Source organism: Hypomesus nipponensis, chromosome 2 (assembly GCF_054491055.1).
Source record: "Hypomesus nipponensis isolate SF chromosome 2, ASM5449105v1, whole genome shotgun sequence".
In the NCBI taxonomy this organism is placed as follows: domain Eukaryota; kingdom Metazoa; phylum Chordata; class Actinopteri; order Osmeriformes; family Osmeridae; genus Hypomesus; species Hypomesus nipponensis.
Genome location: NC_140362.1, coordinates 14,245,001 through 14,258,826, shown reverse-complemented (window position 1 = coordinate 14,258,826; position 13,826 = coordinate 14,245,001). Strand labels below are relative to the sequence as shown.

The 13,826-nt window shown below is 52.7% G+C and overlaps 1 protein-coding gene across 1 annotated transcript in view; it reads left to right on the top strand.

Annotated features, from left to right (window-relative positions):
• Positions 1–13,826, top strand: part of znf407 (zinc finger protein 407) — a 94,848-nt gene that overhangs the window by 58,260 nt on the left and 22,762 nt on the right. The window contains exons 7-10 of the mRNA XM_084669136.1: positions 5,629–5,795; positions 9,379–9,462; positions 10,150–10,270; positions 13,647–13,825. Coding sequence (XP_084525262.1) covers positions 5,629–5,795; positions 9,379–9,462; positions 10,150–10,270; positions 13,647–13,825 — 551 coding nt within the window. The remainder of the gene's footprint in view (positions 1–5,628; positions 5,796–9,378; positions 9,463–10,149; positions 10,271–13,646; position 13,826) is intronic.

The following is a 13,826-nucleotide window of genomic DNA, read 5'->3' as shown; positions in this document are numbered from 1 at the left end:
TCTTCTCTCCTGTGGTGTATATTTCATGAAGCATCTGCTGGCACACACAAATACACAGACACGCACACACACACAAACACACTCACACAACCCTAGTCTTAGCAGTGTCCAGCTAGCCACACAAGGCAGCACAAAACAGAAATAATGTTTTAAATACAATCATTGTCAGGACCAAACAATGTCATCTATCAAGGGAGCGTTAGAGACTGTATAATAAGTTTCACATTATTAATACAATTTTTCATCCTCTGTCAAGTCTATCTGATTTATGCATGTGTGTGATCTAAGGTGATCATTGAATTACTATTCAAGCAATGAGGATAGGAGGAGAGGCAGAGAGCCAGGTCTGTAATTCCACACACACACACACACACACACACACCGTGTGGATACGGTCAGTGGCGTGCTGGCCTCCTCTCCTCCTGTTGTCCAATCAGAGTTTCGATCCAGATCCACGAGAATCCCAGAGTTCCCATCCCTGTCTCTGCTGTCTTCCCCCAGGACAGCAAGTGTGCCAAGGCTACGGGCTTCACGTCCAAACAAGCAAACACAACCAGGAATGGAAACATCAATTCCTCTGAGATATTAGCAGCAGGCAATAAGGGTAGAATCCTCTCCTGTCATTGGTCGCATGTTTTAACAAGACAGACTGTGCGGTTATTAGCTCCTTGCGTATTAGATTATAGAGGAAGTGTGTGTTTGTGTGCGTGCGTGTGTTTGTGTGCGTGCGTGCGCGTGTGCTTGTGCACGCCATCTATCAGAGACACGGATCTTGTTCATACATCATCTTATCGCACGGTAGCTAAGAGTGAGTTTGTGGTGTTGCTGTAATGATGTTAGACCGGCCTGTACCTCTGGTAATCCCGGTAGAGAGTAGCTCCTCTCCTTCTCCTCCCCTCTCTGTATTTATGACACGGGTTAAAGGATAATTACCTCAGTCACCCCCCTTCTCCTGTTCTCCCCCTTTCTTTTGTCTACCTGAAAGGGCTCGCATCGTTGTCGTGGAAAAAAACATGAATATTTCCACCCTGCTTCCACCTCTGGCAGGTGAGCTTAATGAAAACCAGTATGCGTGAGCGCGTGTGCTTGTGTGTGTCTGTGTCTGCGCGCGCGTGTGTGTGTGCAAGCATTCATGTGCGCGCGTGCCTGTGTGTGCGCACGCGCGTTCGCGCGTGTGTATGTGCAACGTGATTTACGAGTCTCTAATGTGTGCTGATATTGGAGGAAGAGCGTCCTGATAGGGCAGGCTGCGGAGGGGCTGTTACTGGCCTATCAGACGCCTGGTAAAGAGCAGAGCATCTCCAACACGGCCGCCTGAGTTATCGTCCCACATATTCTCACTGATGGTCATTCCTCACTGTGCAATTTAGCACCGGCCGTATATAAATATGGAGATAATAGTTCATTTTGTCCAGACTCTCACATCCGCAGGGGCATTAAATACCCCCAAAAGTTTGGTTCTCGGGAGCATTCGGACAGTTTGTAAGTGCTGCCGACGGTTTTCAGGGGTGACCCCCTGGCCCTGTGATGTCACACAAATCAGCGCATGCAGGTTTTTAGGTTTTTAGGTAGCCAGGGAGAAGCCAGGGGGGTTGGGGGAAAAGTGTGTACCCTGCCCTGATTTGCGATGGGGGGAAGGTGGGGAAGGGGTTCCTATCCAGATTTACAGGTTGGTGTTCCTGAAAGCATTTACGCTCGTAAATTCGCTGAGTGTAGGAGTCACGTGGCCTGGGTGCTGGGGGCCACCGGGTGCAGAGACGAGCTCTCATTGGTGCACTGCTGACCTGGCGCCGTGTTGTGGTGAGTGTGTGTGTTTTTGAGGTATGGCCCACAATAAAACGAGCAATAACAAGGGGGGCTCCCGGGGACCTGGCCTTTGCTCCGCCCTTCCACCCCCTCCCAGCCTCCCCAACGCCCACCTCCCAACCTCCCCACCCCCCTAAAGGATGGTTCGAATAACCGCAGAACAATATTAAGATAACATTTCCTGATTGTTTGTCAGGCGCGGGGGCTGCTGTTAAAGCCTCCTTCCATACCATCCTCCGTGTTCATTAAATTGACTGTGTGTATTTGGCCCACAGCAGGATAGAAAAACTGCTTATCTGATCACAACAGCCCTTTATTATTTATTTCATTAACCCTCGCTCTCTCTCTCTCTCTCCTCTTCCTGCCTCTCTCTCTCTCGCTGTCTCTCTCTCCTCCCACTCTTCACCCCTCTCTTTCTCCTCTTGCCTTCCTTTTCCCTCTCTCTCTCTCTCTCTCTCTCTCTCTCTCTCTCTCTCACTCTCACTCACTCTCACTCTCACTCTCACTCTCTCTCCTCCCTCTCTCTCTACTCCAACACTCTCTCTCTCACCTTCCTCTTTCTCTCACCGTCCTCCCTCTCTGTCCTCCTACCTGGAGGAGCGGTGAACGTAGAGCAGCCCCTGCAGCCTCCCTGCGCTGGTCCCCGGGTTTAGATGTCACTTCCTGTTGTTGTTGTTGTTGTTTATGCCGATGTTGTAGTCCTGTGCTGAGGTGTTCTCACTGGAGGCCCAGGTGGTCTCCAGACACGCCCCCTCCAGGCTCCTGGCTCGGCTTGACTGCTTCCGGGGCGCGTGCGTTTGTGTACGTGCATTTGTGTACGCGTGTAAGTGTGTTTGTGCATCTGTGCGTATTTACCCAAATGTGAGTATGCGTGTGTATGTGTTCATGTGGACTGAATGGGCTCATCCTGCTCATTTGAATAGTAAATTAGCACCATCCACCAAACTGATGGGATTAAGGCCAGAGCTCATTGACAGGGTGGGCCTGCCAGCCTTCTACCCCCCCCCCCCTCCTTCCCCCGCGAGCCGCGGCGTTGCTGTCACATGATTCGTCAGCCTGCGAAACTGGCCTGTCGTCAGGTGACCCAGCGCCCCCGTAATGAAAACGAACGAAGCGGGCCTCCACAGCGCCCGGCGGAAACAGTCGTCTCAGGAAGCCAATCTTCCTCTCATTCTTCGTCCGACACTTCTCCGGGGATTCTGTTAGGATCGACTGGCGGGGCCGGGGCCGGGCTGGGCGCGGGGGGGGGGGGGACCGGTCGGACAGGACTCAGGTCCTCCTCCATCCCCAGCTCAATCTCAGGAAGAGCCCAGAGCTACGGGGTGATTTCATCCTCATTCCGCTAGTTTAGTCTGGATTAAAGCTTCCCGGCCTGAGTGATGCAGTCTGGGAGGGAAAGAGCGATCGAGAGGGGAACGAGAAAGGGAGAGAGACAGAGAAAAAGACAGAGAGAGCAGATAAAGAGAGAGAGAGAGAGAGGGGGGACAAAAGTGGGGGCGGGGTGAGGGGGCCAGGGGAGGCGTGGGGGGGGGGTCGGTGGGGTGGTGAGGAGAGCGGGAGCTGCCAGATGATGATCCATCCTGACCCTAGTGGAAGCTGTCATGTTCTCCCTCTAGGTAATCTCTCTCTCACTCTATTTTGCATGAGAAAATGCTCCCCTGACAGCTGCAGATCAGATAGATTCTGCCTTTTTTTCATCCCCCCATCCCCTTCTCCTTCCTCCCTAAACAAACAACAGTCTTCACTTTGAAGTTGTCTGTTTGTGTCAGTCAGGCTGCAGGCTAGCCCCTCGTTCATTCTGACTCTCTCTCCCTCTCCCTCTCTCTCTTTCCGTCTCTCTCTCTTTCCCTCCAGTCTAATGCTGATCTGCTCGTTCTCCGTGGCTGGTGTAAAAATGTCTACATGCGAGAGGGAGGGATGGTGATATATATATATATATATATATATATATATATATAGAGAGAGAGAAAGAGAGATGGAGAGGGAGAGAGAGAGTCAGAGATGGAGGGAGGGAGAGAAGTTGTGACTGACTGACCTTGTGGTGTTTGTTTCATTTTGAAGGTTAATATCCAGTCAGTCATCTTGTCCTCCAATGCTGCTGTACTGTAATTCATCACTCGGATAATCAAACACACACACACACACACACACACACGCACAGAACATTTCCAAATGTGTGGGAATGAAGGGGGGGGGGGGTCATTGGGGGGTTCAGGATAGAGATCAAGGTCAGGCAGCCTAAAAGGTCAGCATCACCTTTGGTTTGGTACCCAGAGAGGGGAGGGGAGAGTCCACTTGGTAGCTGTATTTAATCTGCATGCCATGTCAATCATAAGGATCAGAGTAAAAAGGATGAGAGAGGAGAGGGGGAGAGGAGGAGAGGAGGAGAGGGGGAGAGGGAGAGAGGGAGAGAGGGAGAGAGGGAGAGAGGGAGAGAGGGAGAGAGGGGGAGAGGGGGAGAGGAGGAGAGGGGGAGAGGGGGAGAGCTGGCAGCATAATTGGGATCTAAAGCAGGCTTGTTAATTAGCTTGATGTGAACCTGATGAACAGCTAGCAAAACACGAATAAACACACCTGTAATTACAACCAACACAGGACAGGAGCCCTGTCTGTTCCTGATGTCTCTCTACCTGTCACCCACCGTCTCTCTCTCTCTCTCTCTCTCTCTCTCTCTCTCTCTCTCTCTCTCTCTCTTTATCTCACTCTCCCCCCTCACCCCATCACCCCCTCCCTGAGTTGGGTGGAGCCCAGTGGAGGCAGAGGCAGAGTCGGGCAGAGAGACAGAGGCCGAGGCAGAGTATGCATATGGATGCTGTAGCGTGTGGGTGATGACAGGGGCTGACATGCAAGCAGCATCAAAGAGCCTGATCCGATCTCACGGAAAAAAGCGCTAACCTTCCTCTCATCCATACAAAATCCCCTCTGGTGGCTGGCCTCACAGCCTCGGCCTCTTCCCTCCCTCTCCCCCTCCCTTCCTTACCTCATTTGGCCCCAGCCCCAGATCCCAGCCTCAGCCTCTGGGGTGGAGCCTCTGTAGTGCCTTAGATAAGACAGGAGACACTTAGCTCATAAACCAGGAGTGTTATAATGCATTATGTTCACCTCAAAACACAAAATGTAGCCTATCTTCACTCATATCTTGCTTTACTGCTCTCCATCTCCTCTCCTGCTCTCCCTCTCTCTATCTGTCGCTCTCTCTATCTCTGTGTTATTGATCCAGAATGTGACGCGCTACCTGTAGTCATTAGTAGAGAGAGAGAGAGAGAGAGAGAGAGAGAGAGAGACAGAGAGAGACAGAGAGAGAGGAGAAGGAAGAAGGAGCATGGGATGAAATTGGCAGTGAACTCAGAAGTGAGGGGGGGGTGGGGGCGGGTGGAGATAAAAAGAGTAATGAAGGAAGCAGCCATGGAGGAGAGGAGGGGTGTATAGAGGGAGGGAGGGGGGGTAAAGTGTTCCTTGTTGTTCGTTTAGCCTTGGATAAGTGGTCTGGGACCCCGCGACAGGTGAACCGTGGGCCCCCCCACAAGCCCAGAGGGAGGGCCTTGTGTGTGTGCGCGTGTGTGTGGACTGTAACAGAATTTCTCGGGTCCTCTGGGCCTTGGCGCAGCGCAGAGAATAAATGGTGGAGGTGGCAGGCCAGGACAGGAAAATCAATGCCTGCTTATACAGACATGACACACCAGCAGGCCCCGCATCCTACGTGTGCGTGTGCGCGCGTTTCCTTCCTCTCTCTGGCAAGGATCTCTACCTTTTACCTCAGCTCTGGGGCCAGTAAATAACGTTCTGTCCCCCCCCCCCCCCCCGTCTCCCCCCCGTCTCCAGGAAGTTTGAGTGTGACCTGTGTGAGCGCTCCTTCAGTGAGAAGTGGGCCCTGAACAACCACATGAAGCTGCACACAGGAGACAAGCCCTACAAGTGTGCTTGGCCGTCCTGCCACTACGCCTTCCTCACCCTGTCAGCCATGAAGGACCACTTTAGGACACACACAGGTGAGACACACACACACTGGTGGGACACACACAACCACACACTGGTGACGTACACACACACACACTGGTAAGACACACTTACACACTGAGTTCCTTGAGACTCTTTCAGGGCCAGTCAGCTTGACACAGTGAGTGAGTGCTTGTGGGAGAGCCCTCCATCTCTCACATGGCCTGCTGTGTGTGTGCTGGCCCCCCCACACAAGCTGAATGGGATTGGAAATGTGTTTTAACAGTGATGTAACACAGAGCTGCCTGCTCCGTAATTACAGCTTTTATTTTCATTTGTTTCCGAGACCATCGGTTGCCTTGACGACCGCCTGTCTGCCTGCCTGCCTGTCTGTCTGTCTGTCTGTCTGTCTGCCTCTCTGTCTGTCTGTCTGTCTGCCTCTCTGTCTGCCATTCTGTCTGCCATTCTGTCTGCCTGTCTGTATGTCTGTCTTTCTGCCATTCTGTCTGCCTGTCTGTCTGTCTGTCTTTCTGCCATTCTGTCTGTCTGCGTATGTGTGTGTTTATGTATGTGTCACATACAGTACGGTAAACATGTATTGTCTGTCTCCCTCCCTCCCTCCCTCCCGCTCTCTCTTTCTCTCCCCCCCACTTCAGCTTTCTCTCCACCTCCCCTGCCCTCCCTCCTTCTCCCTCCCATCTCTGACGGGATTCATTGTTCCTCTGAGTTGTGTGTTATTTATGTTAATCACTCCGCTCACAGTCCGTTGTCTGAGTGGGGGGGTTGGGGGAGGGGGGGGGGGGTGGGGGAGGTGGAGGAGGAGGGGGCGTCAGTCGCCAGGGTCATTTGTAACGGTTGATGAACGAGCGTCCCAAATAAATAAATAAATCAGCAGCGTGCACCCCGCCCCGCTCCTCTCCCAGGATGCTTTGCAGCGAGCGGCCCGGTCCACGGCGACAGCCCCACAATTGATTTCCCCGTTGCTTCAGTTTGTCGCTTAATCTGGCGATATGCTGATAAATCTTCTCACTTTGTCAATTAATTTCCCTGAAAAATGAGGCCCAAAATGGCGAGCACATCAATACAGCAGCAGAGACCGTGTCAGAAATTAAGCGGTAAAATTAATTACCCTCCCATCCGTTGCTGCTAAAACTCAACTAATGAGGGAGGCAATTATAGCTGCATGCACAGTCCTCTGGGGTTATTTAAAACACAGATATAGAAGTAGGCACACACACACGGACAGACACGCACAAACACACACATACACACACGCACAAATACACATGCAATAGAGTATATTTTCATTTCAAAGTTTTTTTTTTATTGTTGCGATGTGGAATGTTTTTTTCTTGGTAGAATTTTGATAAGGGGGAGAAAGTGTCAAGCTTTTACAAAAATGTTCATAACTTCTAGAGGTTGAATACTGGGGCTAGGGCTGAGGCTGGTGTTGGGGCTGAGGCTGGTGCTGAGGCTGAGGCTGAACCTGGGACTAAGGCTGTGGCTGGTGTTGGGGCTGTGGCTGAGGCTGAGGCTGGTGCTGAGGCTGAGGCTGAAGCTGGGACTAAGGCTGTGGCTGGTGTTGGGGCTGGGGCTGAGGCTGAAGCTGGTGCTGAGGCTGAAGCTGGGACTGAGACTGTGGCTGGTGTTAGGGCTGTGGCTGTGGCTGGTGTTGGGGCTGGGGCTGAGGCTGAAGCTGGTGCTGAGGCTGAAGCTGGGACTGAGACTGTGGCTGGTGTTGGGGCTGTGGCTGGTGTTGGGGCTGGGGCTGAGGCTGAAGCTGGGACTGAGGCTGAGGCTTTGGCTGGTGTTGGGGCTGGTGTTGGGGCTGGTGTTGGGGCTGGGGCTGGTGTCGGGGCTGGGGCTGAAGCTGGGACTGAGACTGTGGCTGGTGTTGGGGCTGGTGTTGGGGCTGGTGTTGGGGCTGGTGTTGGGGCTGGGGCTGGTGTCGGGGCTGGGGCTGGGGCTGAGGCTGGGACTGATGCTGGTGTTGACAGGGATGCGTCAATCCCCTCCCCATGTGCACACACACATACACACACAAGCATATACACACACACACATACAAAACATCCAAGCCCCTCCCTATCGGACGACAGATGAAAAGCACACGTCATTTATCGTCTGTGTTTCCTTCTGGAGAGTAATGTGTTGGGGGAGGGGGAGCGGGTGGGGGGGGGGGGTCGATGGTCATGGATCCGTTCTTGTTGGGAGGGGGCGTGGCAGAGGATGGAGGGCCAACCGTTCTGGGGTGTGTAGGGTGGGGAAGAAGAGAGGAGAGAGAGGCTGAGAGGAGAGGAGACGAGGAGGCGAGACGAGGGAGAGAGGCGAGGAGGCGAGACGAGGGCGAGAGGCGAGGAGGCGAGACGAGGGAGAGGCGAGGACCGAAAGAAAAAGAAAAAAAACAGCGCTGGTGTTTCTCCAGAAGGATCTGAGCCCAGGCCCGACCGTCTCCCCTGTAGACCAGGCCTCTGAGGAAGTGGTCTCTCCTGGCCGGAGGAAGTGAAGATGTGTTCTGGAGCAGCAGCAGGCAGCAGGCAGCAGGCAGCAGCACACAGGAGATCTAGGATGAGCCTCCTTTCTAAACGCTGCTACTCTGCTTTCTAAGTGGCCCCTGCTTTAGAAGGCCCCTCACACTCCAGTGGACCTGAAGGCCTGTTAGACTGCAGGTCTCTGGGTCTCCGAGGGCTACGGGAGGGGGAGTTGGGGGGAGGGCGAGGGGGAGGGGGAGGGGGGTGTCTGGGAGAGAAGCTACAGCACACCTCAGCCTTGGTGGAGGCAGCCATCTCGCTGGGTTACTTCATTCAGGGGTTTTCCATGAGCTGTTGCTGTGCGTGTGTGGGTGTGTGTGGGTGTCTGTGTGTGGGTGTCTGTGTGTGTCTGTGTGTGTCTGTGTGTGTGTGTGTCCTGGGGGCAGGCACAGCACTGTACCCTAATCAAAGTTGCCGCCTGCTGTGTAAAGCCGGGGTCATTAACAATGGGCAACAGGCACCCAGCCAGCATCATGTTTGTATGTGTGCGTGCGTGTGTGTGTGAGAGAGAGAGAGAGACAGAGAAATAGATGTGAGGAGATAGCGACAGAGTTAACACACACGCACACACAGAGAAGGAGAGAGAAATAACAGAACTTGCACGAGACGGTCAGAAAGCGAGAGAGCGAGGAAGGAGAGAGAGAGCGAGGAAGGAGAGGGACAGAAGGAGTGGTTCTTTCCAGAGTGTCGGGGTCCAGTCCCATCTGGAAGACATCGGTTTGAAATGGAGTTGTACAAAGCCATCCCATTGATAATAAAGCTAATTTTTATGGCTCTGACAAGTATGTAATTATGTTCAGTGGTGCTTTTCAGATTTTATCACAGTCAATAAACCACCGTGGCAATTCCAGCGGTTCCTATGACATATATACACGGATCCACGTGATTGGAGGAATTACTTAGTGGCTAGGGTGCTCTGATGGATATAGACTAGCCATGTGTGACTCCTCCATTCCTCTCTCTCTCTCTCTTTCTCATCTGTTAACTAACCACCCTTCTCTTCCGTTCTCTGCCTCCCCCCTTCTCTCTCTCTCTCTCTCTCTCTCTCTCTCTCTCTCTCTCTCTCTCTCTCTCTCTCTCTCTCTCTCTCTCTCTCTCTCCTCAGGAGAGAAGTCCTTTCTGTGTGACCTCTGTGGTTTTGCAGGTGGAACAAGACATGCCCTCACCAAGCACCGCCGCCAACACACAGGTGAGTGAGTGTGTGTGTGTGTGTGTGTCTGTATGTCTGTGTGTGTTCGTGTGTGAAAGACATCTTTCAACGCACGCTCACACGCACATACGGTGTATTAATGGGTGTTCTTAATCTCACATATTGACGCTGACTGAGGCGTCTTAATCTGCATACTGTAGCTTTTCTCTCACACGTGCACCCCCCCCTCCCCCCACACACACACACACACACGCGCGCGCCGGCTGGTGATAGACATGTGTAGCAGCATGGATGAGTGAATCTGAGCTGTTTAATTTGGTTTATCATCTCACCGTGTCATCCCGTCACTTAAGAAAAGAACCTTTTTTCCGGAATTGCCGTCAGTGACGAACGCTCTGTGGAAACTGTGAGCGTCGCGGCTGCCTGGCCGTCTCCCAGCCTTCCAGCCCCTCGCCGTTCCTCCGATTCCCTCAGTTCTTCCCTCCGAACCCCACAGTTTGCCGCTGTGACACCGGATGGACCTGCCTGACCCGTGTTGCGCCGAGCAGCCCATGGCTCGCTCCGACAGACGGGATGGTTTACAGCGTGGCCACAACTCGCCGTTTCTCACCCTCTTTCTTTGTCTCTCTTTCTCTCGCTCCCTCTTTCTCTCGTTCCCATCTCGCTCTCCCGCACTTGGTTCTCTCTTCTCTTTTTTTCTCTCTGTCTCCCTCCCTCCCTTTCCAGGAGAGAGACCGTTCAGGTGTCAGCTGTGCAGCTTTGCCTCCACCACCCAGTCCCACCTGACCAGACACAACCGCGTCCACACTGGGGAGAAACCCTACCGCTGCCCCTGGTGCGACTACAGGTACTGGATCCCAACCTCCACCCTGCCCCAGCCCTACCTCTAGTCGACCACAACCTCCACCCTGCCCCAGCCCTACCTCCACTCGACCACAACCTCCACCCTGCCCCAGCCCTACCTTTAGTCGACCACAACCTCCACCCTGCCCCAGCCCTACCTCTAGTCGACCACAACCTCCACCCTGCCCCAGCCCTACCTCTAGTCGACCACAACCTCCACCCTGTCCCAGCCCTACCTCTAGTCGACCACAACCTCCACCCTGTCCCAGCCCTACCTCCACTCGACCACAACCTCCACCCTGTCCCAGCCCTACCTCTAGTCGACCACAACCTCCACCCTGCCCCAGCCCTACCTCCACTCGACCACAACCTCCACCCTGTCCCAGCCCTACCTCTAGTCGACCACAACCTCCACCCTACCACATTGTCTACCCTACCGCAACCCTACCTCTATCCTACCATAATCTCACCTCTACAGTACCACAGCTTTGACCTTACCGCGATGCTACCACAACCCTACCTCAATTTGACCACAACATCTACCCGACCACAATATCTCCCCGACCACAACATCTACCCTACCACAAACCCTACCTCAACCAACCACAACATCTTTCCTACTCTTTACCTCAGCCTTAATACAGCCTTGGTACAACCTTACTACTGTACAACCCTATCCCTGCCCCTGGTAAGACTGCAGGTGCTGTAGGGTGTGTGTGTGTGTGAATGTATGAGTGTGTGAATATGTGTGTGTGTGTGTGTGTGTGTGTGTGTGGAGGGGGGGTGCGGATCAAATACAGGTATAATCTTCCCAGACCTCCATCATATCACTCTGCCATCATTATAATCAGCCATCCAGGCACACACACACCCACACACACACCCACACACACCCACACACACACATGCCCAGAGACCCTGTCACTGTGCCTGCCAGGTCCCTGCCATTAAAAAACCATCACAGACATCAGTAATTACACAGGAAATTGTCAGTGAAATTGAAAAAGTTTAGATCGGCGTTGCACCTCTCCATCCCTCCATCCTCCTGCTCATCCTCCTCCTCCTCAGGTGAGGCAGAGGGCTGAGGGTGGGAGTGGTAACTTCATTACCCATTCGGTCTGTCTGTTTTTCCGTCTGTCTGTTTGTCTGTGTGTCTGTTTGTCTGTCTGTCTGTCTGTCTGTCTGTCTGTCTGTATGTCTGTATCTCTCTGTCGGGATTTCTGTGTGTCTGGTGCATTCTAGAGGCTATGAGGAATACCTCGACTTCCGGCGCGCAGGTGGTGGAATCTTTGGGTGGTGGGGGGGCAGGGGGGGGGGGAGATGGGTAGCAGCACAGCGTGGGTGGTCTCTGGCTGTGACACCTGCTGACTGCTAAAGGTACGCAGTGTTGTTTTAATATGACAATTATAGTATTAACATATCTGAGGGACCCCCCCCCCTTCAGGAATATCCACCCGCGCTCTCCTCTGAACCTCTCGGCTCCGCAGGAATCCATCTCTTTATTCCCTCTGTAACTGAATAAAAATCAGTTCATTTGAAATATATTCGGTTTTTCTTCTAAGATAATTGGTGTTATTATTCTGCAGCCTGAGACTACACCATTGTCTTTGTCAGAAAAGTTTCACCCATAGAAGTAAGATGAGGCTATGAGCCAGGCTATGAGCCAGGCTAGGAGTCAGGCTATAAGACAGGCTAGGAGTCAGGCTAGGAGTCAGGCTAGGAGTCAGGCTAGGAGTCAGGCTAGGAGTCAGGTTAGGAGCCACTGGCTAGGAGCCAGACTAAGAGTCAGGCTAGGAGTCAGGCTAGGAGCCAGGCTAGGAGTCAGGCTAGGAGTCAGGCTAGTAGTCAATGTAGGAGTCAGGCTAGGAGTCAATCTAGGAGTCAGGCTAGGAGCCACTGGCTAGGAGCCAGACTAAGAGTCAGGCTAGGAGTCAGGCTAGGATTCAGGCTAGGAGTCAGGCTAGGAGCCAGGCTAGGAGTCAGGCTAGGAGCCACTGGATAGGAGCCAGGCTAGGAGCCACTGGCTAGGAGCCAGACTAAGAGTCAGGGTAGGAGTCAGGCTCGGAGTCAGGCTAGGAATCAGGCTAGGAGCCAGGCTAGGAGCCAGGCTCGGAGTCAGGCTAGGAGCTGGGGAGTTGCAGCTAAAGGAGTCCTGCTAGGATGATGGAGGGGGAGGTGTCGCAGCTGCAGAGGGGACAGATCCTGCTCTGGGGTGAGCTATAGAGGCTGCAGGCTTCACGGTCCGGCCCAGATGATAAGAGAGAGTAATAGGGTATTATACTGTCCCAGAGTGTCACACCCAGACCAGGCACCCTGAGAGCATCCATCACCTCTGATGCTGCGTGCGTGTGTGTGCGAAAGCACACCCTAGACGACGAGATGTTTATATGATGCAAGGTGTGTCGGGGGGGGGACTGTGTGTGTTATGTATTTGTTTGTTTTTTGGTCCTCCTGTGTGTGTGTCCGTGGGTGTGGGTTTCTATATGACCTGGGACCAGGCAGCACCATCAATCACAAGACTGTGTGACTCCCTGGACTGACATCATTACACCCTGCATCTAGCCATGTTACAGACCTGCAGTATATACCTGCAGTGTTCAAGACCTGCAGTATAGACCTGCAGTATTAGTTACCTGCAATATATACCTGCAGTATTACAGACCTGCAGTATTAAATACCTGCAGCATAGACCTGCAGTATTAAATACCTCCTAGTCTGACCTGCAGTATTATATACCTGCAGTATAGACCTGCAGTATTATAGACTTTCAGTGTAGACCTGCAGTATTATTGACCTGCAGTACGGCCTGCAGTATTTTAGACCTGCAGTATTATAGAATAGACCTGCAGTATTATAGAATAGACCTGCAGTGTTATGGACCTGCAGTATAGACCTGCAGTATTATAGAATAGGCCTGCAGTAATACAGACCTGCCGAATTGTGACCTGCAGTGTTATAGACCTGCAATATTGACTTGCAGCATTATAGATCTGTTGTATTAAAGACCTACAGTGTTATATCGGTCTACAAATACATGCATTATGCATGTTCTGTATTTAGTAGCAGTCAGTTCTGCGTCATCACAGCTAACTCAAAATGTACAGGGTAGAGCACACGTTCTCCAGGATTTGGGGATTTTGCTTCTTTTTGTCAAGCCCTGTGTTATCATCGAATGAATTGCATTTTGTTTTACCCTCGGTGTCTCAGAACTGGGTCGGAGACCATTTGCAAATGCCATCCAGTTCCATATTTGGAGTGCACTGGATATCGTTTGAACCACACTCCAGGTCCAGTGAAACGGTCACGAAATCGAGATGTAAGAGTCTCACACGTCTAAAGTTGTTGATGCGAGCGCCTGACGTCTGCCCTTCTGCTGTCAGGTCCAACTGTGCAGAGAACATCCGCAAGCACATCCTGCACACGGGGAAGCACGAGGGCGTCAAGATGTACAACTGTCCCAAGTGTGAGCACGCCACTAACTCGCCCATGGACTTCCGGAACCATCTGAAGGAGAACCACGCCGACATCGAGAACCCAGACCTGGCCTACCTGCACGCAGG